Raw genomic sequence first — 27,111 nt, forward strand, 5'->3', positions numbered from 1 at the left:
CTGAATATAACACCAGTGGGAGTCTTTCTACTGACTTCATACCTTTTCTCTCAGTCAAGAGCAATAGATGCAGTACTTGTGCCAAGCAATAGAGAGCATTTCAAAATATTAGGTCTGTCTTGTAGACACTTGTAGTACTAGAAAAGATTAAGGTTAAGCATTCAGGTTTCAAAATTTGTCTTGTGGCGTAAGGAAATAGGAAATACTATAAAAAAAAAAAAAAGTCACATGAAAGCGTTAGAATTTGCACCGGATGTTACTCACTGAAACACTGGGAGCCACTCTTTTGTCACATTCATACAGCAAAAACAGAATAGTAGCAGACAAGAAACTCAAACACACTGTTGTTGTCCTTCCCTAATGTGAAGCTCCTCAGTACCTTTGTTTGCAAAAACCAGTATTAGTAAGCATTGTAAGAGTGTGCCTCACTGGTGATTTTAACTCTGCTAAATTCCAGGCAATCGTATTTAACAAAATCAAGAATACTATTCCCAAGGTCATCATCTACATTCAACAAAGGTAGAACAGCCGAGCCCAGTAGCTCACAGGTTCTGGTTAGGGTTTGAGGGTAGGTAACATAGCAGCCTTCCAGGGGGTGAATTTATTTCAAAGTGTGAGCAAAAACAGGTCTGATGTTTTTTAAATTATTAATAAATAAATAAACCTTGCAACATTTTTGACCAGCTCTAGCACTGAAACATCTGGGGAAAGGAAGTTGATTTTTTGTCCCCAAAATAGCCCTCAATAAGGAGACGTGCTTTTGTGTGTTCTGGTGAAGATAGAATATTCCTCATGTAAACTATGCTGCTAAGGAGGTTCATAATGTGCGTGTCTGCCTGAATAATTTAGCTATACACCTTACACGCATGAGGTGAGACAAGAGCTTCTTGTAAGGTACCCTGCTCTGTCAGACAGGCTCACAGGAGAGATTGTTATGGACTAGAAGATCACGGAAATACCACGAACCCTGAATAAGGTGTGTTCTGTAGCTGTGCTGGCCCAGGAGGAAACCAGGGACCAAATTATGCCTCAGAATTATAATTTGGACCCTGCTTATTCCTTGCTCCAAGGGGGGAGTAAACTGGATCAGCCTATAATGTATGGCCAGTGTGTTTGAGAGCAGAGCCACAAGGTTCCAGACATCCTTTCTCCCTGCCCATTTGCTTACACAGGACCCTGCATCAGCTGTACTTTCCCCATCCCATACATAGGCCAGCTATTCAGGGAGCTGGTGTAAGGAGGCCTCTTAGACCCCCTTGCTCCCTTGCACAGACAGGTAACCCAGCTCACACTTAAGCCTAAAGTGGAGCTTGGGTGAAGGAGGAGGAGAAAGTGCTGTTAGTCAAGATTCATTTGCCAGTTAGTTGTAAATGTGGTTCCTCAGTTTGTCCTCTGTTGTCTGTATACTTTTTCTTTATACTTACACTTACACACTTTATACTTATACTTACGGGATTTTTATTGTTATACATAGAGAAACAATACAAATATTCTTTAAAAATATTGGCATGATGCTGGGCAAAATGGTAGTGTTGAGAAGAGGGTTTCAGGAAAGCCAAGGGGTAGAAGGGTTAGGTGTTGAAGATACATGGTCCATTCAGGCTTTAGACGTCAAGTTGTTGGAAATGAAGAAGACAAAACAGAATAAAGAGAGAACTAATAGAATTACCGGGACAGAGCCAAAGATGGAGGTTGGAGCAAAGAGTGGTGTGAGAGAATCTATTGTAGAGACCAAGGAGTTGACACAAGTAAGGAAAGAGGGAGCTGAGAGTTTCAGACAAGTTAGATAAATCTATTGAAGAGTATGAAAACAATGACGGTGAGAAGGAGAGGGGAGGGTGAGTTATTCAAGGAGATTAAATGGGCATCAGGGAGGGGGTTTGAAGATAGAAACTGAAAAGATAAGTGTCTCGTAAAAACTAGGTCAGTAGAGGGACCAAGATGGTGAGTTGGCCCAAAGCTAGCCATCAAATGAGCACTATGAAAAGACGTGGAAAGGAGAAAAGTCAGACTAGTGAGTATTATGGGAGTTTAAATTGCCTGGGATAAAGGCAGGGATAGAGGAGATAAGAAAGAAAGTCAACTGTTGAAGTTAGGAGAAGTCAGGGAGTCTGGGGAAGGAAGAAAGAGAGGAGAACTGAATGGAATGAGTTTAGAAGAGGAGAATGGAGCAGGAAGTGACAGGAGAAGGACAGGACCATCCCTGAGTCAGGATGATTCAGGGGAGAGATCACCAAAGGGGAGAGCAGCAACCGAAGCAGAGCCAGGTTTTAGTGAGAAGGAGGAAGGAAGCAGGAAATGATTTGTGGATCAGAATGAATTTATTGGAGATGTAGCAGAAGTTCAAGGGGTATCAGGAGCAGAGAATGGGGAGTACAAATTATGGAAATACACTTAGCATAGGGTAAATTTGAAGTCAGGGGTGAGAGGTCATTCTGTTGCTCCCTTGGCATTCAGGGAAGTAGAACTGCAAGAGAGAGGAGATCTTGCAGCTTCCTTGAGGAGAGTCAGTCATAGGTCAAAGTGAAAATTCCTTGACTTTTTGGAAGAATCACCACTAAGATAAAGGAGACAGTGCTTGCTTAGTGGGCTGGTGGTGCACGGTGGTTTGCTGTGTATTTCTGTGGGGTACAGTATCTGCCAGAGAAATCAGGAAGAATGTCATTAGTAGAACTGGCTGGAAATTTTCCAACTGAAAGTTCTTCTGTCAGTAAATGCCACTTCTTTGATATCTAAACGATTCACAGGAATGTGTCAGTTTTGACTAAATTTTCTTTTGAAAAAAATGAAATGAATGTTTTGATGATATTCAATGATGTTCTGTTTTGATGCTATCGGAACAAAATGTTTTTAGTTTTTGTTTCAAAATTACTGTTCTAAAAAAATGTTGAAGTCAAAATTGGAACAAAAGTTTTGATTTTTATCAAAATAAAACATTCGACTGAAATTTTTTAAAATATTATTTTGTGGGAAATTTTAAAAATTTGTTTTGATTGAAAAGAAAAACAAATTTTGAAATGGTGGATTTTCCCACGGAACAGAAATTCCAAGTTTTGACCAGCTGTAGCCACCGTATGTTCCTCTGCTGATATGGTCTGCATTTGGATGGTGGTTTGGAGGAAACCACCTGGGAAAGATAAGGGGTGAAAATCTGGCAACACTGAAACTCTCATTGATTTCAGTAGGGCCTAGGATTTTATCTGAAGTGTCAGCTACTGAGAAGCCCTATGGAGCAACTGACAACTAGAGTCATTTTTAGTGCTGCAACTCAGATGGGGAGAGGACTGTCGAGGAAAAGCCATTAATGACTGCTGAGAAGTTTTATAGAGAATGCAGCAAATTCATCTTTTGAATTATTCAGACAAAATCTTTGAGAATAATTATATATGCTTGACCCAATGGAGCATAATTCTATACCCTGGAATCCTAGTAATGAAAAATGTCATAAGGGCAAAAAAGTGTATTTGAGGTCACTTCCTGGAGTCCTGTCTTGAAAGGGTCCTGATAAAAACTCCACTGCAATGTCTCTCTTCACACAAGCCATTTCAAATACCTTGGCATTTTTTTTCTCCAGTGTTGATCCAATGGAGGACTGGTTTGTCTTGGAGAACTCTTAACTAAAAATGTAGGAATCTTGTTTTGAAGACCTAAGTTGATACACATATGTAGTTTCTTGTCTGCCAACACATTTGTTTGGAAGTCATTGTTCACACAATGATCTCTTCTGCTTCCTCCTTTTGTTGGCACTCTCACTTAGAGCGTAGTAAACAAGAAAGTATGACCTCAGGTGTGGGGACGTTATGATGTTATGTATGACATCCTTTCCACAGAGAGATAATACTGCTGCATTGTTTTCCCGTGACTCCTCATACTTATAGAATCATAGAAATGTATGGTTGGAAGAGACCTTCAGGTCATCAAGTACAGCCCGCTGCACTGAGGTAGGACTAAGCAAGCTTAGACCATCACTGACAGGTATTTGTCTTACCTGTTCTTAAGAACTTCCAAATTTGGGGATTCCACAGCCTCCCTTGGAAGTTTATTCCAGAACTTAACTACTCTTATAGTTAATTTTTTTCCCTAATATCTAATTTAAATCTCCCTTGCTACAGATTGAACCCATTACTTCTTGTCCTACCTCAGTGGACATGGATAACAGTTGATCTTCATCTTCTTTATAACAGCCCTTAGCATATTTGAAGATCATTATCAGATCTCCCATCAGTCGTCCTGTATCAAGACTAAATATGCTCAGTTTTTTAGCCTTTCCTCATAGGTCAAATTTTCTGCACTCTTTATTATTTTTTTGCTCTCCTCTGGACTCTCCCTGGTTTATTCACATCTTTCCTAAAGTGTGGTACCCAGTATTGGATACAGTACTCCAACTGAGGCCTCACCTGTGCTGACTAGAGCAGGACAATTACCTCCCATGTATTACATACAACACTCTTATTAATACACCCAAGAATGTTGTTAATGTTTTTCTCAAGTGCATCACATTGTTGACTCGTTTTCAATCTGTGATCTACTATAGTTCCCAGATCCTTTTCAGCTGTACTTCCGCCTAGCCAGTTATCCCCCATTTTGTAGTTGTGCATTTGATTTTTCCTTCCTAGGTAAAGTACTTTGCACTTATCTTTATTGAATTGCATCTTGTTGATTTCAGACCAATTTTCCAATTTGTCAAGGTTGTTTTGAATTCTAATCCTGTCCTTCAAAGTGCTTGCAACCCTTCCCATCTTGGTGTCATCCACAATTTTTATGCATACTCTGCACTTCTTTATCTAAGACATTAATGAAAATAAGGAATAGTAACAGGACTGACCCATCTACATAGCCCTCCCAGCTTGACAGCGAACCATTTATAACTACTCTGTGGGTATGGCCTTTCAATCAATTTTGCACTCACCTTATAGTGATTTCATCTTGCCCACATTTCTCTAATTTGCTTGTGGCAATGTCATGTCAGTGTGTGTCAAAAGCCTTACTAAAATCAAGATATAACACATCTGTTGATTCCCTCCCTATTCACTAGGCCAGTAACCCTGTCAAAGAAAGAAAGTCTGTCAAAGAAGGAAATTAGGTTGGTTTGGCATGATTTGTTCTTGACAAATCCATGCTGGCTATTCCTTATAACCCTTATTATCATCTAGGTCAGTGTTTCTTAACCTGGGGTTTTAGAGGGGTCGCAAGTGCAGAGCTGGTATTGGGGGTGGCAAGAAAGGCAATTGCCTGGAGCCACAGGGGCGCCATGAAACTAAGTTACATGCCTCAGCCCTGTGGGGGTGGGACTCAGGCTTCAGGGGTACAGTAGTTTGGAAAGGTTAAGAACCACTGATCTAGGTGCTTACAGATTGATTGTTTAATTTGTTCCAGTAACTTTCCATTTAATGAAGTTAGATTGACTGGTCTATGATTCCCCTGGTCCTTTTTATTTCCTTTTTTAAAGATAAGTAAAGTACTATGTTTGCCCTTCTTCACTCCTCTGGGACCTCCGCTGTCCTCCATGAGTTCTCGAAGATAATTGCTAGCAGTTCCGAGATTGGTTCAACTAGTCCCGTAAGTATCCTAAGATGAATTTCATCAGGCCCTGCCAACTTGAATACGTCTAACTTATCTAAATATTCTTTAATCTGTTCTTTCCCTATTTGGCTTTCATTTCTTTCCCCTTGTTGTTAATATTATTTGTGTTGAGTATCTGGTCAGTGTAGTGGTCCCTCGCTCTTGAGTGGGGAAGGAGGCCATTCCTCCTCCCTACAGGCAGACAGCAGGTAACAATCTTTAAGGGAAACTCTGGCCCTATGGGCAGGACAGAGCCACAAACAGTCTTTAGCCCACAACCGCCTGGATGGGGCAGACAGCAATAAACAGTCTATGGGGGAGTTGGCTGCCATCCCAGGTGTGGGGTTGGTGGCAGGGGTTAGAGAGACCCAGTCCTATCCTACTCCACCAGGTCCCAACCCAGGCCCTAAGAGTGGCAAATGGGTCTGACCCTGTGTCAGCGTGGTCCCAGCAGAAACACTGACTCACTCACTGGCAGCAAAACTGGACTAAAGTATGGTTCCCCTGGGCTACTTCCTACTACAGTCTGGGTGTAGGGCTCTGTAGTCCAAAGATCCTCTGTCTCCTTGGGGTACTCGGCTATCAGCAATCCCCATAGCTCCTCGGGGCATTCATCTGATGGCGGTCCTGGCAGCTCCTTGGGGTACTCATCTGTCTCTTCTGACTACAAGGTGAAGCTCCACTCCAGGGGTTAGTCCAGGATCCTGTAGAGATCTCCGCTCTCTGGAAGAGACGTTTGCTCCCTCCGATGATCCAGCACCAACTGAGCTCCAGGGCTCTCCTTTTATACTTCCTGTTCTGCCTCGGGACTTCCAGTACCAGGCGCAGGGCAGATTCAGCTCCGCTCACCAGGGGGAGTGTAGTGGTCACTCACTCTCCAGTTTGGAGGGAGGCCACTTTACCTCACTACAGTCATCATTAACATTTTTAGTGAAGACTGAAGCAAAACTGGCATTAAACACCTCAGCCTTCTTGATGTCATCAGTTATTAGCTCTCCTTCCCCTATAAGTAGATGACTTACACTTTTCTTCCTCTTTTTTTGCTCCTAATGTATTTAAAGAGTCTCTTCTTCTTGCCTTTTATGTCTCTTGCCAGATGTAACTCATATTGTGCCTTAGGCTTTCTGATGTAGTCCCTACATGCTTGTGTTATTCTTTTGTTCTTCTTAACAATTTGTTCATGTTTCCCCTTTTTGTAGGATTCCTTTTTGATTTCTCAGGTCATTAAAGAACTCCCAGCGAAGCCATATTGGCATCTGAAAATCTTTCCTTCGCATTGGGATAGCTTTATATTGTGCCTTTAATATTGTGACCTTGGGAAACCACCAGCTCTTCTGAACTCCTTTATCCCTTAGATTTTCTTCCCATGAGACCATACCTATCAGGTCTCTGAATTTGTTAGAATCTGCTTTTTTTGAAGTCTGTTGTCTTATTTTGCTGCTCTCACTCATTCCTTTCCTTAGAATCATGAAATCTATCATTTCATTTCATTTCATGATCAGTTTCATCCAGATTGCTTTCTACCTTCAGATTTGCAACCAATTCCTCCCTGTTGGTTAGAATCAAGTCTAAAATGGCTGTCTCCCTGGTTACTTCCTCCATTTTCTGAAACAAAAAGTTGTCCTCTACTCATTCCAAGAACTTACTGGAAAATTTGAATTTTGCTATATTACTTTTCCAGCAGATGTCTGAGTAATTAGAGTCCCCCATTACTACCATTCTTGTGCTTTGGATATTTCTGTTATTTGTTCTAGAAATGCCTCATTCACATCGTCTTCCTGATTTGGTGGTCTATAGTAGACCCATACCATGACATCAACCCAATTTTTCCCCTTTTATCTTTACCCAAAGACTTTCAGCTGGTCTGCCCCTCACCTCCTTCTGGACCGCCGAACAAGTGTACAAATTCTTGATGTATAATGCAACACCTCCTCCCTTTTTTCTCTGCCCATCCTTCCTGATCCCCTGTATAATAGTATTCCAGTAATGAGATCTTGATCTTATGTTGATTCTTACATGCCAGAAAAGAATGCAGGTACCTGAAAAATGGGAGAAAAAGAAAGGCATGTAACTGACTTCAACTCTGTCTGGAAACGGAACAAGTTACAAGGCAGCAAGTGGTCAAAAAAGTGATTAAGATTATTTATGGTATCAGAATTACACAGGTAACATGTAGAGAAAGGTGCACTGAATGAAGGCCACTCTGCCAGATTTTAATGGAAAATTAAGGTGATATAATGTATGTACTAATTTGATTTTCCATATTTATTATCAGCTACGCTTGTTATACTGTAGCATTTACTTCTCTATTAATAGTTTGAATAGTGCTCAAAACTGGCAGTTTGTTACACTTTTTTTTAGAACTAGCACCAGCTTTCGTAGTTAAACCACTTTTTATGTTACAGGGTCAGAGTACAATGGAATTAAAGTTGTCTGTGCTTTTGACTTAGTACATCATATAACACCAAATATTAAGGTTGTTGTTTAAATACTATGCTTACAGGAGACCAGCACATCAGGTAACCTCTTTTGTTATTCAGAGAATATATTACTTCCTATACAATTTTGTCATTTACTTTAAAGAATTGGAAAAGCTTTTGCACTGGTGTGTAATATTTAGGTTGAAGTAAATGAATTGGAAACATTTAGATCCATGTGGGCTACTGCTCTTTACTTTGTGTTAAAAGGCTGTTTGGCTATTTATTTGCTCAAATGAGAAGTTTAATAAAAGCAGTTAATTAAATGGCTTTTTTAGACAGTTTTTGCTAAAACCAGCAAAAGCTAAGGAGGAATAGTCTGGTAGATTGGCAAATGGCTCTTGCCGAGATGCCTATAAGTAATATACTAATTTTTTGTGGTTGCTTCTTTTATTACACTCACAATAAATTGGCAGTGTGACCCTTTTTTTATTTCAAGAACAAGGGTGATTAGGCCTCCTTTTGTAGTTGTCCTATAGAACTGTGCAATGAAACTCAATACCTTTTACTTATTTCCCTAGATACTCTAATCCCTCCCTGCTTTACAAGTATCTTTGGCCGTTCTTCCCCTTTGTATCCACAGCAACATGAATCCCTGCAGGAATTATTTGCTTCTAAAATGCAGGTGCACTTGTGTAATGTTTCATTGGTCTGAGCTCTTAACTTGAAGACTTTTTCACAAAACGGTGACCTCTCCTTTTACAGCACTTGATGCTGGGCATTGTTTATATACATTAAAAGCATATAAGCCACTCTGTCTCCTAATGTGCAGTACCTGTTTTTCAGTGTCTGTTGTTGTTTTTCAATTATCAGGAGCTGGCTTTTAGACTTGCACTGAGGAATCTAAAGCCAGAATGTATGAACTATTCTTTCATTTGCATATAAATAAAATTATATGGGAAAAAAAAGCCCAAGTGTATGTTTAGAAAGTATAAAGATACTCAGCAGTGTTATTGGCCAGAATTTTCAAATCTGGTTCCTTGTGCACAATTCTGTATTCAAGCACCTGAATTTCATAGATGTTGAGCACCTGCAGCCCCTATTGACTTGTCGGGCTAATTATATTTCGGTGCCTAAATGTGGATTTAAGATCCTAATTTAGGTGCACTGGGTAAAATTTTCCAAAGCACTTTTGTGATGTAGACATTTTTGATAATGGGATTTATGCACCTATGTCACTTAGTGGCAAGTTTTTAAAGCTATTTAGGCACTTACAGCTGCAGATAAGGGCCTAACAAGATTTTCACAAACACTTATCTCCATCTTTAGCCTAAATACCTTTAAAAATCAGGGCCTTTGGCACTTTTGGAAATGCCATCCACAGACTTGAACATTTTGAAACTAAATTTATGAAATTGACATAATTTCCATTTTTGGGGGTTTATAAGTTGGCTAGAAGAAATATTTTAGACTCTTGACATACAAAATCTTATTTTAGATATTTAAAAAAAGTTATATTTGACTATTCTACGTTACAGAAGTGCATATAATATTTAAAAAAATATACCGGGTTTTCATACTTTCTATATGACCACGTAACTTAAAAATAGCTTTCTATTTAAAATGAAATTGTTCATATTATTAGTGTGATAAACAAATTCCTTTTGGAATACAGGAATTGTCATGTTGGATTGCTCCAGTGGTCAATCTAGGCTGGCCTCCTTTCTCTGCTAATGGGCAGTACCAGATACCTCAGAGAAAGGTGCAAGAAACAATTACGAACCAATCCATAATTTCTATAGTAGTGGAAGTTTCTTCCTAACTCCTGTCACATAGTGGCTGACTTAAATCCTTTCTAAAAAAATAATGAGCCTGTTTCTCTGTTGCCCTGCACCTTGTGTTGGCATTTGCACCGGTGTGGATTGAGTGCAAATTAGGTAAATTGCTACTATTATTTGGCTATATCCCCCCTTTTGCAGCAGCTTCTGACCGCTCTCTCCCCCGCCAGTAGAGCATGGTTCCCTTTCTCTTGGCCATCTGGACAACATTTCCCACATCTCCACCCCACCCCCACAACACACACACTTAAAAGTGTGGTGCAGTCATTCTGATCTGATATAGTTTAAACCACTTTGCACTCACTTTGCACTGGTGTAAATGACTGACTTGCACAAGGTGCAAGGCAGTTTAGAATCTTACCCGTTTTAAAAAAATAATCCTGTCTAAAGTAACAATGTATATTCTCGGTATCCATATACATGTCTAATCTATTTTTTAATCCTACTCTGCCTCACTGATATTTAGTGACAATGAGTTCCATAGTTCAATGTGTTGTGTAAAACAGTATTCCTTTAAATCAGTTTTAAATTTGCTGTCTTTTAATTTCTATCAATAACAAATAATTATTTCTATTATAAGAAAAGATGGATAGGAACAGCTGATTTACTTTCTGTATACAATTAATTATTTAACATATCTCTATCATACCCCTCTTTCTTCTCTCTTCAAACAGTGCCAGTCTTTTCAGTCTCTCTTTACATCTCTTTCCATGCCTCTATTTGCATTCCACCTCTATTTCTGCTATATCCTTCTGGAGAGAGGGCTACCAGAACTGACATAGGTATTTCTGGTGAGAGTGTACCATTGATTTATATCAGAGCTGCCAAACGATTAAAAAATAATCATAATTAATCACAAGACTAAAAAAAAGTTGCGATTAATCACATGATTAAACAATAACAGAATACCAATTTAATTTTATTATAAATATTTTGGATGTTTTTCTACATTTTCAAATATATTGATTTCAATTACAACGCAGAATACAAAGTGTACAGAGCTCAATTTATATTATTTGTTTTATAAATATTTGCCCTGTAAAAAAGATAAACAAAAGAAATATGTTTCAATTCATCTCATACAAGTACTGTAGTGTAATCTCTTTATCATGAAAGTGCAACTTACAAATGTAGAATTTTTTTTCATAACTGCACTCAAAAACAAAACAATGTAAAACTTTAGAGCTTTCAAGTCAAAGCATGAAGGAGCATACAACTGGCATGTAAATACCTCGCAACATTGGCTACAACAGTGCCATGCAAACGCCTGTTCTCACTTTCAGGTGACATTGTATATAAGAAGCGGGCAGCATTATCTCCCATTAATGTAAACAAACTTGTTTGTCTTAGCAATTGACTGAACAAGAAGTAGGACTGAGTGGACTGAGCACTGTACACTTTGTATTTTGTGTTTTAATTGAAATCAATATTATTTGAAAAATGGAGAAAAACTTCCAAAAAATTTATAATAAAATCAAATTGGTATTCTGTTATTGTTTAACAATGTGTTTAAAACTACAATTGATCGCAACTGTTTTTTAAATCTAAATAATTTGTTTTCCGTTAATCACTGCATTGACTGTAATTAATTGACAGCCCTAATTTATATAGTGAAATTATAATTTTTTCAGTATTATTGTCTATTCTAATCCGTATGCACTGTAACATTTTGTTTTCTTTTTAACTATTACTGTACAGTGAGCAGAGGTTTTCACTGAACTGTCCGTGGTGGTAACCGGGTCTTTTCCCTCAATGGCTACAGTGAATTTAGACCCCAATAAGTTGTATAGTTCAAATTATCCCATCCAGACTTCGTTACTTTGCATTTGTCAACACTGAATTTCATCTGCCATGCTGCTGCCAGTTCATCTAGCTTTGTTATTGTCACACTATCTGGAGTGGTTCACAACTATGAGTGCCTACCTCAGGGCAGGGTGTCAAAACAGGGCAGACACCCCAAACTGGTGGTGTGTTCTCTAATTAGATTTCACAAAGCCAGTAACAAATGTAAACTCCTGGATAATTGTAACAGTCTCACCTTGGAATCACAGAAGTCCCCTAAGACTCTCCAGTCTATCCTGCCACCCAGACAAACTGGATTTAGTGATATATGGTCACTTAAATCAAAAAGCACACCATATTTAGGTTGCTTCTAATCCCAGAAAGACCAGTCACTTCTCCAGATCAATTGGTATCCTAGATCTTACACCAAAAACAACACCTGTAGCCAATGCTGTAATAAACTGTCTGAAGGTTTATTAACTAGGAAAAAGAAATGAGAGTTATTTGCAGTGTGAAGCAAATAAACATATACACACAAGTGAGTAACTATCTAGATTCTAAAAGTGACAGAGTTGTAGTGAACTGTCAGTTCAAAGCCTCTTTCAGGGCAGAGGTAACCCCTGGGGATCTCTGGCTTCAGTTTGTTGGCTCTAGCACTGTGAGAGTTCAAACAGTGAAGAGATGGAAAATTTTCTGGTGACTTTGTTTTATTTTCTTCATTCAGCTTCCAAGTCCACAGGATGAGCTTCCTTGCATGTAGTATTTCCACAGTGTGATAGGGCCATTAACCAACCCTTTTTACCGCAGTGTTCCTTCATGGCCCATCTGAATTTGATAGTCCTTCTGGATGGGGCAGAGAGATGATTCCTGTGCCTAGATTCATAAGTTCAGAGCAAACATTTTCAAAGTTATAAAGCAAAACTTAATAAATAGCATGGAATACAGACATTACAAGTGAGATTAGTGCATTCAGCAACTCACAAGCATTTTCTAGAGTCTAAACTAAATACATTCTTATAAGTCTAATATCTATTTTGAGCAAAACTAACATACATGTGAACTGTTCTGGTCTCCAGCTGTGAGTTTTTCAGTTCTTAGCTAAAGCCTGTAGCCTGGGCAAGAGCTGGCATGTGGCCTACCAGCATCACAGTTATGCTCCTGTGATGTTCCTTACTGTCTTCCCTAGTACTGACCAACCTAAGTGTTTTGTGTCTTCTGCTAATTTTGACATCTTACTCTTCACCTTCTTTTTGATATCATTAAGAATATATTAAACTTCACCAGTCCTAGTACTGCCTTGTGGCACCCCACTGCTAATCTTTTGCCATGTTGGAAACTAACCATTAATTCCCTTCTTTTATTTTTCTGTCTCTTAACCAGTTTCTCATCTAGGGCAGTACTTTGCCTCTATGAATGCTTATGTCGCTTTATTTATTTTTGTGAAGGATTTTAGAAAAAGTTGTTCCGATAAACGAAGGGTGGTATTTTCGAAAGCACTTAGTGTTGGCCTAATTTTGCTCCAGTTAAAGTCAGTGGAATGCATTGATTTGAGCACTTTTGAAAATCCCAACCAAAATAATTTCAAGTGGTTCTCCATTAACAACTTTATGCTGACATGCTCAAAAAATTCTAATAAATTCAAAAGGCATAATTTTCCTTTACAGAATGCAGGCTGCTCTACCCCTTGTATCATGTTCTTCTAAGTGTTTTAGCATTCTACTTTTAATTATTCTTTCAACCAAATTATCTGATAATGGGGTAAGGCTGACTAGTCCCCAATTCCCATTTTTGTATTTAGAAAATAATTAAAATGTCAAAGAATATGAAGGTTTAAAAGTGGGAGAACATGTCAACTACTTATTGTAAGGGCTTTGACTGTGCAATTTTGTTTATTATACATGGCACAGGAAGCAACACCTGTAGTTAAGACTGCCCAACACTTCCCATCATAAGACCTGGTTTTCCATTGCTTATCATTTTGCAAAACTTTAATCGTCTGTGTTGAGATTTTTTTGTTCATGGTGTCTGCTTTGGGCTGGATTGTTCTAGAAAACTTCCACAAAAATAGTTCAGCCATTTCTTAAAAAAAGGTGAGAGAAAATAATTTGTTTTGCCCATGTTAATTAAGTAGTTGTAAGAAATTATTTTAGATACTCTAGTGCCTTCGTGTTTTGGAGAAAGGACTTCAGGTTTGGCAGGGAGGTCATCCTGGTATCAGGGATGTGCCTTTTGTTGTTCCTGAAGAAAAAATGCACAGATTTGACCAGGTTACAATCCTTTATAAAATCTCAGTTTTCACATGCTTGTTAGAGTCAGGATGCTAGAATCTCTAAAGATTCCATCTGTACTGAACATGCTGCAGCCCCTCACATCTTCTAAATGTGACTGGACTACAGGAAGAGGAAGACTGGTTCATGATTGAGTTGAATGCTACCCTGGAGAATTGGATTTAATCCTGCTTCTGCCACAGAGTTCCTCTGGGATGCTAGGCAAGTCATTTATATCAAAATGTTCATAGTTGCCCAAGATGAGACACCTGGGGGCAGATTTGCAGAAGTGCTGAGCACTCACACTTGCAGCTGAACTCAATTTGAACTGTGCTTTTGATGTACTAAGTGCTATAAAAATGCTATAAAAGTACTCTGAAAATTCAGGCCCCAAATTTCTCAAATTGGGCACCAAATGTAGTAGATATTTTTGACAATTTTGGCCTTAGTCTCTCTGTGCCTCAGTTCCCAGCTGTAAAATGGGGATAAAAATACCACCTAATCTCACAGAGGTGTTGTAAAGATAAATTAATTAATGTTTGTGAAGCACTTAGACATTATGGTTAGAACATCCTAGAAATGTCGAGGAGGAAATTAATAATTTTTTATTCAGTGCAATGTTGGAATGGGTAATAAGCTCTGGGGCCACACACTGAATGTGGAAGATAAAAAGAAATATAAAATAACTACTCATCTACTGAATGAGGTATGTTTCTTGTGGAAAAAAATAGTATGGGATCATGTAATTAATGACTGTATCAGAATGTATACCCCCAAAGAGGAAAAATTAAGATTTCACAAGCAACCTTAAAATAGGCATTTCCTAACTACCGAGTGCCTGACTTTACATCCCTAATGTTATTTTAACACCATTCTTTTAATGTAATTTAGTATGTACATTACAGTAGCACCCAAGATTGTACTAGGTGCTGATAGCATGCTGAAGAAATGGTCCCTGCCCCAAAGTGCTTACAATGAAAGATAACAAGTGACATATGAAGGGGGCAGAGGGACAGATTTATACATTGAAACACCAATAATTTGGATATCAATTTCCATTTATTATCCTGATAATGATATGTAAACTGCCAAGTATCTGAATATTATGGATCTTTATGATTAATTGTATTCATTCACACTCACACCCACAGTAGCAGCTCCGAATGCAGATGGCGAACTGTATGTCTTAAAATGCGGACGAATGGATTGGATCTGATTTTCATTTCATTTTAAAGCCACTTTACAACATTCTGTGAGTATAAAGGGGCCTAAAGTGAGAGAAAGTTATATTTATACCCACTTTAAGGCCCTTTGCATTGCTGTGTAAAATGGCTTTTGTGTAAATGAAAATCAGGTCCATAATCTGTATAAATATATGCACTTTGTTACATTCAGGTTATGTATTATCATTGTGCCCAAAGTATGCATGGAGATTTATAGTAGATGATCCATAATCCAGAATTAAACTATTAATATGCATTTATAGAGTGGCAGCCGGAACCTTGAAATTCCTTGGTTTAAGTATGACCTTTCACTTTGTTTGAATATATTTTTTAAAATGTATGAATAACAAATTAACATTAGCAGATAAAAAGCATACCATTTCCTTTGTAGCACTTGTATCTATCCATATTTAAGTTGTACAAAGCCTTGAAGATCATAAGGCTTAATCATTCATAATATTTATTTGTTTTTAAATGTCAGATCTAGTTTAGTTTAATATATTATCAGAGCCCACGTTGTTAATCAAAATGCAGTGGGACAAATTATCTTGATATGTACCAGAAAGCATGTGCAACTGGGAAAATGGCAGAACTCTTGGTGTTTAGATCCTGCCCCATACAAATGAATTGCTGTGGAGAACCTGCTGGGGATGGCATTGAAAACTCTGCTGTTCCCTTGATATACCCTCCTACTTGCCATGAATCCATTACAGGAGAAGGTTAGAGTATTGCAGGCCACGAGGTTCTCTCAAGCCATTGTGGCCTCACTATTCAGCAATCTTCCTTTGGAGGCTGAGCCACAAACGGTACTGACAAAGTCGTGACAGCCTTATTTCTCCCATCCCACCAGCAGTCCTGCTTCCAGCTTTTGTCATATGTTATGTGATGGCATGTTGGGAGTAATTAGTTACTCATGAAGACCCTATATCTTGCTTTGGGCAGTGCTCAGCAGGTGTGGGACGTCTTTAAGCATAACATGCACGTTGTTGGAAAGGCTCTGTTCTTTTCCTAGTATGGACCCAACAAGCCACATTAAAGCAATAATTGTAGCTGTCCACAGATATTCATCTGCTGTCTGAATAACTGCACATTTCCAGCATGCATTGTGTCTGACTATGTACTTTGGTCCCAGTTCTGCAAACCACTGAAGCTCATGTCTAAATCCATTCCTATTCAGCAAAGCATTTGAAATCAATGGAAGTCAAGTGTGTGCTTAAAATTAACGTCGCTTTGCTGAAACAGGGGCTTTATTTCTGCTTTGCCTTCTTTGCTTGCATTATCTTAACTTTGCATGGATGGGGTAAGCCATATGTATTTGATGGCATATGTTTGCTAGAGAGAAAGAAAGATATAGCTATCTTTAAACTCCCACATGAAGATAAGGCAAGGGTCTTTCTTCTACCATTTCTGTCTATCACCAATGTACAACTTTATTTTTCATGTTATTGCAAGAAGTGAAGCCTCTGAAGTTTCCACTTGGGTGTCTCATGCAGGAACATCAGCCATGCTGTGCTTAGGAAAAATCTGGTGACTCTTAACCTTGTTAAAGAGTTTGAGTTAGCAATCCAGATTGTGGCTGGCACTAATGAAGCTGTACAGGGATTAAAGGGGGAGTAAAATCATCTTCACTTACCAGCATGACCTCCCAAACCTTGGGTTCTGATGTGAGGGGAAGAATAGGGTCTGCACTCCTAAGAAGATGGGCAGGGAAGGGGCGGAGAGGGGGGGTATGCAGAGCCTTGACTCCATTCCCTCCATAGTGCCAGCAGGCAAAACTGAACTGGGGTGGGTGAAAGCAATCTGCACCCAGTAGAGGGGTAACAAGTGTATATTTCCAAAAGGGGGTGGGGAGGACTCAGAGAAAGAATTCTAACTCTGTAGAACTTTGTTTTCCCCAGGTCATGTGGGTGGGAGCACTAACTAGACAAGCTGCAGCAACTGACATGGTATTAATGCTATGGGTTGACAAGGACTATTGTCTTTAACTTCATGCCAGCTGACACTATGTCAAACACAACATCCCTCATCTACTTGGAGTGCTAAGTCATGTTTAACACTGTGTCCATTACTATGACTCCTCAAGGCCATGTTCTAACACAACCTAATTTGCAAGTGAAGGCAAGGCCTGAGCCACAGTCCCTCCTGAGACAGCGTATATACGTGCTTCCTGATACTCAGGTCATGGAGCAAAGGCTCAGTCTAGCTCTAGGATGGATTTCAAGTTAAGTGGTAACTGAGGTAATTTATGCCATATAGCTCTACTGACACAGGTCATAAATACTTTTATTTGATTTCTTATCTGTATTATGATGTAGCCCAGAGAGCCCCAGTGAAATTCAGGGCCCCATTGTGCTGGATTCTGTACACCTAAAACAAACTTCTCAGGAATCGATTGGGAAACTCTGTTAGATGTAAACAATAATTATAGCAATACTTTTAAGCAAAATCAAATTACAAGTATGCCTAACTGAACTTCAGCAAACTCATGTTGATCTGTGTATTGCATTTTGTTTTTTCTTCTTTAGTCCACACCTGAAGTTTAACAATCTGACCCTTATTTCAACTCATGGGCTTCCAGGAAAAAATCCACCAGGCTGTAAGCACAGAAGATTTTTAATTAACAGGTTTGATTTAATTTCTAAATATTTGTGATAGTTTCAAAGGAAAATATAATACTGGTGATTTTTTTGTGAATTTGTAGTACAATTCAGCATATATCGTTCTTTGTTGCATTGTATATAAATTAATTGATTTCAAAATTCCTCCTCCCTTTAAGGGTTGGGAATGAATTGCTCGTCAGTCAGCTGTGTTTATGAGGATTATCAGACATACACTTGCAAGAGACAGAGCTTTTCATTTGCCTTCTAATTTCTTTTCCTTAGATAGCACATATGATCATCTCTTTCGTCCTCCTGTGAATGGCATCTCTTCGGTTGCTTCATACAGCATTTTGAAGGTTTCTTTAATGTCAGAACAATAGTTTTTATCCTTACCATTTTGGAAGAGCTTATTTGGAGAGGGAAAGTAGAAGACCAGATCTGATGATATCTCTGCCCTTTACCGACAGGTCTAAAAACTGCCTTTGTAGTTTTAAACACTTTCAGAGCAAGGCTATATAACACAGTAGTTATACTAACTGTTAATGTTGTCACGATAGCTGTTACTGGTGGAGCTGAACCAGTGATAGCAAAAGTGGCAATATTTTAGCAAAAGAGCATTTTGTAGAGACAGCCAAAAACAGGAAATTATCAGGTAAGAAAAATAGTTTCTTTCACAGGGGCAAAAATCTACACTGCATCGGATAGCAAATTTGAACCATAGTAAAGTATATATTTCCGACTTCTTTTTAAACTCTGTTGTAGTATGGCCTGACACTAGGAGCAATTATTTGGTTTTAACAGAAAGTTGCCGGTTTGTAACTGAGTGTTTCATAATGAATAATCTCTCACTATAGACTTTAGTAAGCTCACAGCAAGACAACAGAGTTGAACCACTAGGAGACTTCAACCAACTCACCAGATGTCTAATTAATGCCTGCTGTCAGTTGCTAAAATGTCACTTATAGATATTCTTTCTTCACAGCCACTGTTTTAATGATAAAGATTATGCATTGATGTCACTTTGTTCCTCGGTTAATGTTGTGGTTGGTAAAATGACTGGCATAGACCGAGCTGCCAAACATGTAGTGGTTTACAAAGGAAAAAAAGTGCCATATGACCACCTTGTTCTCTGTACTGGGCAACAATATCAGGTAAGATTGTGCACATAGTGGAAAAAAATTAATGTTTGCTATTTACAGTGATTAACGATTAATATATTTGGTGGAGAGTGTCACAATTCAGGGCAGCTGCACCTGTATTTCCCCCTCATGGTTCAGCAAAGGCACTCACTCTAGACTTTCAGCTGTAGAGCAGTCACCATTCTTGGGTGAAGACCCACATCTCTCTCCTTGTCTGGGGTTTTTCCAGGCTGCACAGTTCCCTTTCTACATTGTGAATTGCAAGTCAGGTGGCCTAAATGGCAAGTGTCTGTATGTTGCTTTCTCCTGAGAGGCTGTCAACAGCATAATTCTCCACAGTTAAGTTACCACACAAATCTTTCTAAGCAAGGACATTTATTCTTAAGGTAAAACCTTACAGAAAAACCTTATTAAAATAATAAAACAATCTACAAGCAGCTATTAAGTTTATCTGAGATCACCCCCCAATGTCGACAAGGGCTCTTGCAGCTGATCAGACCTTCAAACCCCACCAAGAGGTGGTCACAAGTTCACAACAGCTTCAGCTCAGAACAATCACCCCCTTGAATCTGTGAGTCCCTCCTTTACACAGTTTAGGCCTTTGATCTTGGGACTCTGGGAACAGGTACTCAGCAGACTGTTGCCCTCGCCTTAGGGTGTAGCTTCAATAGGCTATGATTTTGCATAACTGGTGGCAGGGGTGGTGATGGGATTTGCATACCCCCTAGATATTTCTCAGGAAATCCACTTCATATGTGTTGTCCCAAAAGATCTTTCTCATCTGCCACATTGTCCAATATAGTCCTTTCATGATCCAGGCCCACAATGATCCATAACCTTTGCATTTAGTACAATGGACTCCAAAGATGGTTAAACTTAATTCAGCAAGGTTTATCAAAGGTATTGCAGGAAATAGCCTTATCTATCACATTGAGCACAAGAAAAGAATACTCCACAGCAAGTCTGTTACCATAGGCCAACCACTGCAGTTCTATCACCTTATAAAAGGACTTAGGTCTCATCCAATAGTCCTTAATGGAAAACTGTTATTGAATTCCCTGGGAATTTTGCTTGAGTAAGGACTGGAGAATAAGCATTAAAACCATGACTATTTTAGTTAAGGGTAAGATTTTTTGTCAAAAATAGTTAAATTTGTACAACCTTTAGTGGGGACATACTTTGCTATAAAGTACTTTATAACTATATGTTTAGTTTATTTCACTTCCTGAATGGGAATAAGCTATACTGATATAAGTGCATTTATATTAGTATAACTTTATCCTCACTGGGAGTGTGGGTTGTACTGCTTTAACTATACCAGAATAGTTAAAGTGATATCATTTTTGTTTGTAGACAAGACAATTTTACCAAAAAGTTCCACCAGTAATAACACTGGTGGGAGCTGTAGGATGAACAAGGTTCTGGCAGCTCCCAGCCTTCTTACTACCATGACAATTAAGCCATGTTTTCCAATGTGCATTACTTTGCATTTATCAGCATTGAATTTCATCTGCCATTTTGTTGCCTAGTCACCCAGTTTTGTGAGATTCCTTTGTAGCTCTTCGCAGTCTGCTTCAGACTTAACTTTGTCTTGAGTAGTTTTGTATCATATGCAAATTTTACTACTTCATTGTTTACCCCCTTTTTCCAGATCATTTATGAATATGTTGAATAGCACTGGTCCCAATACAGACCCCTGGGCGACACCACTATTTACTTCTCTCCATTCTGAGAACTGACCATTTATTCCTACCCTTTGTTTCTTATCTTTTAACCAGTTACCGATCCAGGAGAGGACCTTCCCTCTTATCCCATGACCGCTTTTGTTGCTTTAGATCCTTTGGTGAGGGACCTTGTCAAAGACTTTCTGAAAATCTAAGTACACTGTATCCACTGGATCATCCTTGTCCACATGCTAGTTGACCCTCTCAAAGAATTCTAGTAGATTGGTGAGGCATGATTTCGCTTTACTAAAACCATGTTGACTTTTCCCCAACAAATCTTTTTCATCTGTGTGTCCCATTGATTATTCTCATTCCACATGCCCCAAAATGGGACCAATAACAACTGTGGTAAAAAACAATACTTGTAAAATGGAGAATTGAGGGTTTTTTGTCACTTCAGTTTTTAATTGACCATGTCTGAAGATAAATTTAAGCATAGGATATGTGCTGTATCTGGGGAAATGCATTGTTTTGTGTGCTGCATCGTGTATGCACGCACATATACACATAGCAAAAAAATTGTTAATCCTTGCAGGTTCTTCAAAATCATGCATAGCTTTGCAGATCCTGCAAGGAACAGAAAAAATATATATAGTAACACTCATCAGTTCTTTTTATGATCAATAACTAGTTGATTATAAGTCAGATGTCCAAAAGGATTCAGATTTACAGTGCTAGTAATTCTTATATAGTCAGCTACTTTGTGCCATTGCTGTTCGAAGTCTCAGTTAACACTTAACAGTTATCAGTTATATGTGCATTATATTTATGTCAGGTTCCATGTCCTACGGGAGCACAGATCCGTGAACTTGTGACTAACAGGGAGGTCATACACAGCTGTAAACAAAGATATACTGGTGAAGTTCCTACTAATCTCTTTAATCTCTCTGATGATGAAGACTGCTTAAAGGCAGAGCAGTGGTTAAAAGAAAACTTTATCAATTCACAAGGTAAGGATTTTAGTAAATATATGCACATTTTCAGAAATTAATTTAGGCTTATTGTGTCTCCATTTCCAATGTATAATTAGTGCCTAATTAATTCTAAAAAATCTTTCATCTGCCACGCATTGTTTTCCAGATTAATTTACAATTTGGTGTCATTTTTGGATATCCAGCATATTTTGCTAGGAAAAAAGGCTTGAGATAACTTAATTATATATAATTATTATATGACACAAAATGAATGTCCTAAAAGAAAAGCCTGGCTAGAATAATTAATTAACTAATTAAAGAATAATTTAATTAGTAAACATGTTTTGCAATTATATAGGAAAATATGTAGATCTAAAAAGCACTATCGAGAAAAAAGTCTAAATTAGCACGGATATTTTTTCAATCTCCATTGTCTCTGTATTCAATATCATCTTTAGCTACAGCTCTTCAGATAGAATTGCCTGTGTACTATATTTTCTATTAAACTGTAAAAGTCACACATTTGTGTAAATCTCTTTATCTATTATCATATTTGTACTGTCTCACACTGTCTTCAATAGATCTTCCATTTATTGCTCACAAGTTATTAAAATTTGACTAAAATATATCTTGTATGTTCTTTGAGAGCCTCTTACATTTCACGTACATGGTGCTGAGTTCAGTGTGTGTGATTACAACAGAAAATATGTGGGATCATCATTGCTTCCTCCACAGAAAAAGAGATAATAAAATGGGCTCACATTATAGCACTTCCGAGTTTCTGATCAGAACTAATATAGAGCTAGGAGGAGGACATTCTATCTTTAGAGATAGATACTTTAGTTGATTGCTACAACTGGAGTTCCCTAAAGGTGTAGTCTAGCCTTCACTACTCACTTTCAATTGAAAGCATAATAAAAAAATGATAGTTATAGCTTATGGTCTACAAAAGTGCACATACTATTTAACAGGCCTTTAAGGAGATTGTCAGGCTACTGGAACTTTTTATACCTCCTCCAACTCCTGCCCTATGGTCTAAAAGTGTAGATGCTGGATCGGATCTGTACTATTGTTCATATAATCTCACAAGTAAATATTTTCCACTCCCAGCGGCTCAGCAAAAAAGGTGTAAATAAAATGTGTTTTCATCTATGTTTCATCAATGCTAAACCCTAAGATACACATTTTTGTCTGGTTTCCAGATGATACAAACAACTGCATTTGTATGAAGATTGGGTTGTTAGCTTTCTATCTATCCAGTTTGCATACACAGTTGTGGAATTTACACACACAAGTGTGCAGTAATGTTGTATATGCACCAACTGAAGACTTTAGAAAATTTGGATTTAAATACCTTGAAAGTATATGCTTCTGAAGTATAAAATGTTGTATAAGATAAATCTGAGTGCTGATTTATTTTGTGATTACTTCCTCCTTTCATTTTAATTTAATGACTGCTTTGTTGCTGTTTTTGTTGTGATGACAAGATGGATATTTTAATCAGACACTGATTTCATCTTTAATTATATGCTTAATCCAGAAGTGCACAATTATATCAATTTTGGTTTCTTTCTTAGCGGAGCCACAGTTAGCAGGACACATGATGCTTTTTCCCCCTCACACTATCTCTTTGGCTCCTTCTTCCTTTTCTGTCTTCCATCTTCCTTCTTTCTTCTGTGTCCCTCTTCTTGCTTCTGCAATTACTTTTCCCTATGTGTCCCTGTCCCCTCTGCCTTCTCTCTTTCACTGCCCTTGTTCTGTTTCTCTTCACTCTGTCCCTCTCCACTTATATTCCTTATAGATCTTGTTCTTTCACACCTCATCTCATACCTGCTCTCCGGAAAAAAAATTCCATTTTTCAGCAGCTAACCTATTTGAGAGACAGAGTCTGATAAGTGACTGGGTCAGAGTAGATATAGGAGCAGATGGCCCACAGAGATTCAGCAATCGATTTGGATATCTATCAGCTGTATGCAGGCCATACTGTCACTTCCACCTGACTGATTGCAGCTTGAGGGCACTTTTGGTTTAATCTTACTTTTAACTTTTACTTTTCAATTTGTAAACCTTTCCAGAACTTTGTTATCTTTAAGAGATAGTAATATTCTGGCTCATACATTTCCTTTATTCATACTTGATTACTATAAGTTATTGTTAATCAGATTTCCATTCTAAACCATTAATTAATTTAAAACTTTCTTAGAATTCAGAGCTTTTCCAATAATGCTGGAAGTTAAACAAAATAGATATTAAAACACTGCCTTTGGGAAAAAATCAATTACCAATGATATGCTACACTTGTTCTTATTTCCAACATGCAGCATATGCACTTCATTTTTACAATTTAGAAATGTAATTCTTATTTCTTCAAATGCTTGCTCATGTCAATTCCCAATTTAGGTGTGTATGTGCTCGCCACATGCACCAGTGCCAGAAAACTTTTTCTCTAAGTGGCACCCTTACAAGCCAGCTCTAGCACCCCTGCAGTGGCGCTCACATGCACCCGCATATAGGCGCCGCTGACTCTCCCTCCCTATCAGTTCCTTTTTGCTGCCAGTGATGGTGCTGGAATGCTCCTGCCGTCACAAGTTCTTCTCGTCTCCCTAGTGGTTTATTCATCGTTTTAGTGGATATAGTTACTTGTTCGGTTACAGTTATTTCTAGTTAGAATCCCAGGGTCAGGGCATGCCCCGTTCCCCGGGGTTTAAACCCTGTGCTTTGTGTAAGAAGCCTATGCCGAGGAGCAATCCTCATCAAAGTTGTCTAAGTATCTGGGGGAAGCCCACATCAGCAATAGGTGTAAGTTCTGTAAAAGTTTCCACCCGTGGACTAAGAAAGACCGGGATATCCATCTCAGGGCCATTCTGATGGAGTCAGCTCTTAGACTGGTGTCGGAGCCCAGCAGGTGGGACATGGCATCGAGCATGATGGCCTCAGCATGCAGTGCCTGCTTCATCCTCCCAACACCGATCTCCCTCCCCGGTTCCAAAGAAAAGGTCCAAGAAGATCTACACGGAACGGGGACGCTCTCCTGCAGAGAAGGCTAAGGGGGACCTAGCGAGACCTGTGTCAGACCGCCAACCTTCCCCACCTCAGAAGGGTCCCTCACCTCAGCGAGCGTCAACCCCGGCACTGGGCCCTCCACTGACTCCGGGTAGTGATAGAGGCCCTCATCGCTTAATGGTGCAGTTGACTCCAGAGGCCTTCCAAGCTATGAAGGTCCTCCTGGCACTGCCAGTACCGCAGACGCCGAAGGACAGCAGAGTGCTGCACCGAGATCTGGCACAGGCGTCTCAGGGTAGTCTATCGAGGGACAGATCTGCTTGTCAGTCCCCATCATCGAGGCACCACTCACCGGTGCGCAGGTGGTCCCCAAAGTCCAGGTCATGCCCTCCAGGTCAGGATGCATTCCCTGGAGGACTGGCACTGAGCAGAGCACCGCTATGTAGCAGAGTGATGCAGGTCGCGAGACTCACAGCTCATTTCTCTGGCACCGCAACCCTGCCTATACAGGAAACCCAAGGACAAGAGCCAGTCCCGTCACACCCAGCGTTCAGGCTCCTCATGCCGCTCTCCGGTTCTGGCGTATCAGCAACATGTCTCGCATGGCACTGCGAGGTATTTGGAGATGGTGCCACCATGGCCATCAGATATCAGCACCTCATCCTCGGACAGCGATGAAGTTGTCCAAACTAGACAAGCCCCAGCTCCCGTGCCAGTTTCCCCACGGTACCACCAATGGGGGTGTGGCTACAAGGCCAATGGCCTAGACTGTGGCCGTACTGGTGGGGGTTTCCCTCTGGGATTCCGCAGGCCAAATCCCTGAGAGGAACCTCAGTGTCGCAGTCCTCCATCCCTCAGAGCGCGGTATTGCACTTGTACATGGACTTGGACCATGAAGGTTCCCACGCCTTGAGCCCTGGGAGTTCCAACCCAGCCAGAGCAGAGGCCCCTCCCCTATCTCAGGTACCGACTTCTTCCTCATAGTCATTGGATGAGGTGGTCGCAGGACCCTCATCTGTGGTGCCGAGGGATGATTTTAAGGCACACTAGGACTTATTGAAAAGGGTCGCCTCCAACTTGGGTCTCAAGATAGAGGAGCTGGATGAGCCAGTTAACGATCTGTTCAGAATATTGGCCTCAGCAGCTCCTAGTAGAGTGGCCTTCCCAGTCCATGAGGGGGTTGTTGAACTGGCCAAGGCCTTTTGGCAAACCCTGGCCTCTCTGCCCCCCACATCGAAGAGGGCAGAAAGGAAATACTATGTTCTGGCAAAGGGGTTTGAATATCTTTATACCCACCCCGCGCCAGGATCCCTGGTGGTCAGAGCTGACAACAAAAGGGACAGACAGGGGAATGTGAGCTTGACCACTAAACATAAAGACAACAATAAACTCAACTTGTTTGGTTGAAAAATTTATTCCAGGGCCAGCCTGCAGCTACGAGTGGCGAACCAACAGGTGCTGCTAGATAGATACCATTTTAATATCTGGCAATCACTAGACAAGTTTGCAGTTTCATTGTTCCCCTCCTTCAAACAGGAGTTTGAGGTCATCTTAGAAGAGGGGAGATCGGTGGCCAGGGCATCTCTGCAGGTGGCTTCCAATGCGGCAGATTTTGCAGCCAGGACAATGGACTTGGCGATATTGATCATGGCTCCAATTCTCGGATCTCCCATCAGAGGTCCAACAATCTATCCAGGACCTCCACTTTGATGGCACGGCCCTCTTTACCAAGCAGACAGATACCCTACTGCATGGCATGAAGGACTGCAGGCTACTTTGCAGTCCCTTAGCCTCTATACACCTTCTTCCTCTAGGAGGCATTTTAAGCCCCAGCATGAACGGAGATCTGGGGACTGCCCATGCAGAGACTCCTATAAGAGGAAAAATAAGGCTTACAAGCGGCACCAGGACTGTTCATCATCTGCCAGCCCTCAAATAGGCTCTAGCCACCATAACCAGGGCGGAAAGCAGGCCTTTTGAAGGTGCGCCTGAGAGCGATCCACCAGTTCTTTTCATGGATCCAATCCCCCTTCTGTTTTCTTCTTGTTTTGCCCTTTTCCTCCTAGCCTGGACTGCAGTGACATCGGACAGATAGGTGCTCAGCACGGTGGCTATTGGTTATACCCTCCAGTTTGCCTCACTTCTGCCTTCTGGCTCTTCCTCCTTGTTCCTCTTCAGAGACCCCTCTCATAAGCATCTCCTTGAACAGGAGGTGCGAGCACTCCTGCAGGTGGATGCAGTGGAAGAGGCTCCCAGAGACCTGTGGGGTCAAGGATTTTACTCCCATTACTTCTTGATCCCAAAGGCAAAAGGAGGGCTGAGGCCTATTCTAGACTTAAGGCGCCTGAACAAGTACCTCAGAAAGCCAAATTTTTGCATGGTCTCCCTATCCACCATCATTCCTTCTCTGGATCCAGGTGACTGGTACGCCACTCTCGATTTAAAGAATGCCTACTTTCACATTGTGATCTTCCCTGGTCACAGAAGATTCCTGAGATTTATGGTAGGAGACCGTCACTACCAGTTTGTGGTGCTCCTCTTTGGCCTCTTGACTGCGCCAAGAGTTTTCACCAAGTGCAAGTCGATGGTAGTGGCCTACCTCAGGAGAAGTGCAGGTATTCCCTGGATGACTGGCTCATCAG

General features: G+C 40.0%; 1 protein-coding gene across 1 annotated transcript in view; it reads left to right on the forward strand.

Moving 5' to 3' along the window:
- CFAP61 (cilia and flagella associated protein 61) overlaps window positions 1-27,111 on the forward strand; it is a 224,539-nt gene that overhangs the window by 121,238 nt on the left and 76,190 nt on the right. The window contains exons 19-21 of the mRNA XM_067532819.1: window positions 17,615-17,713; window positions 18,672-18,840; window positions 21,328-21,502. Coding sequence (XP_067388920.1) covers window positions 17,615-17,713; window positions 18,672-18,840; window positions 21,328-21,502 — 443 coding nt within the window. The remainder of the gene's footprint in view (window positions 1-17,614; window positions 17,714-18,671; window positions 18,841-21,327; window positions 21,503-27,111) is intronic.

The sequence above is a fragment of the Emydura macquarii genome, unplaced genomic scaffold, assembly GCF_026122565.2.
Source record: "Emydura macquarii macquarii isolate MOO-44397 ecotype Brisbane River unplaced genomic scaffold, CSIRO-AGI_Emac_v2 contig_3305, whole genome shotgun sequence".
Classification (NCBI taxonomy): Eukaryota; Metazoa; Chordata; order Testudines; family Chelidae; genus Emydura; species Emydura macquarii.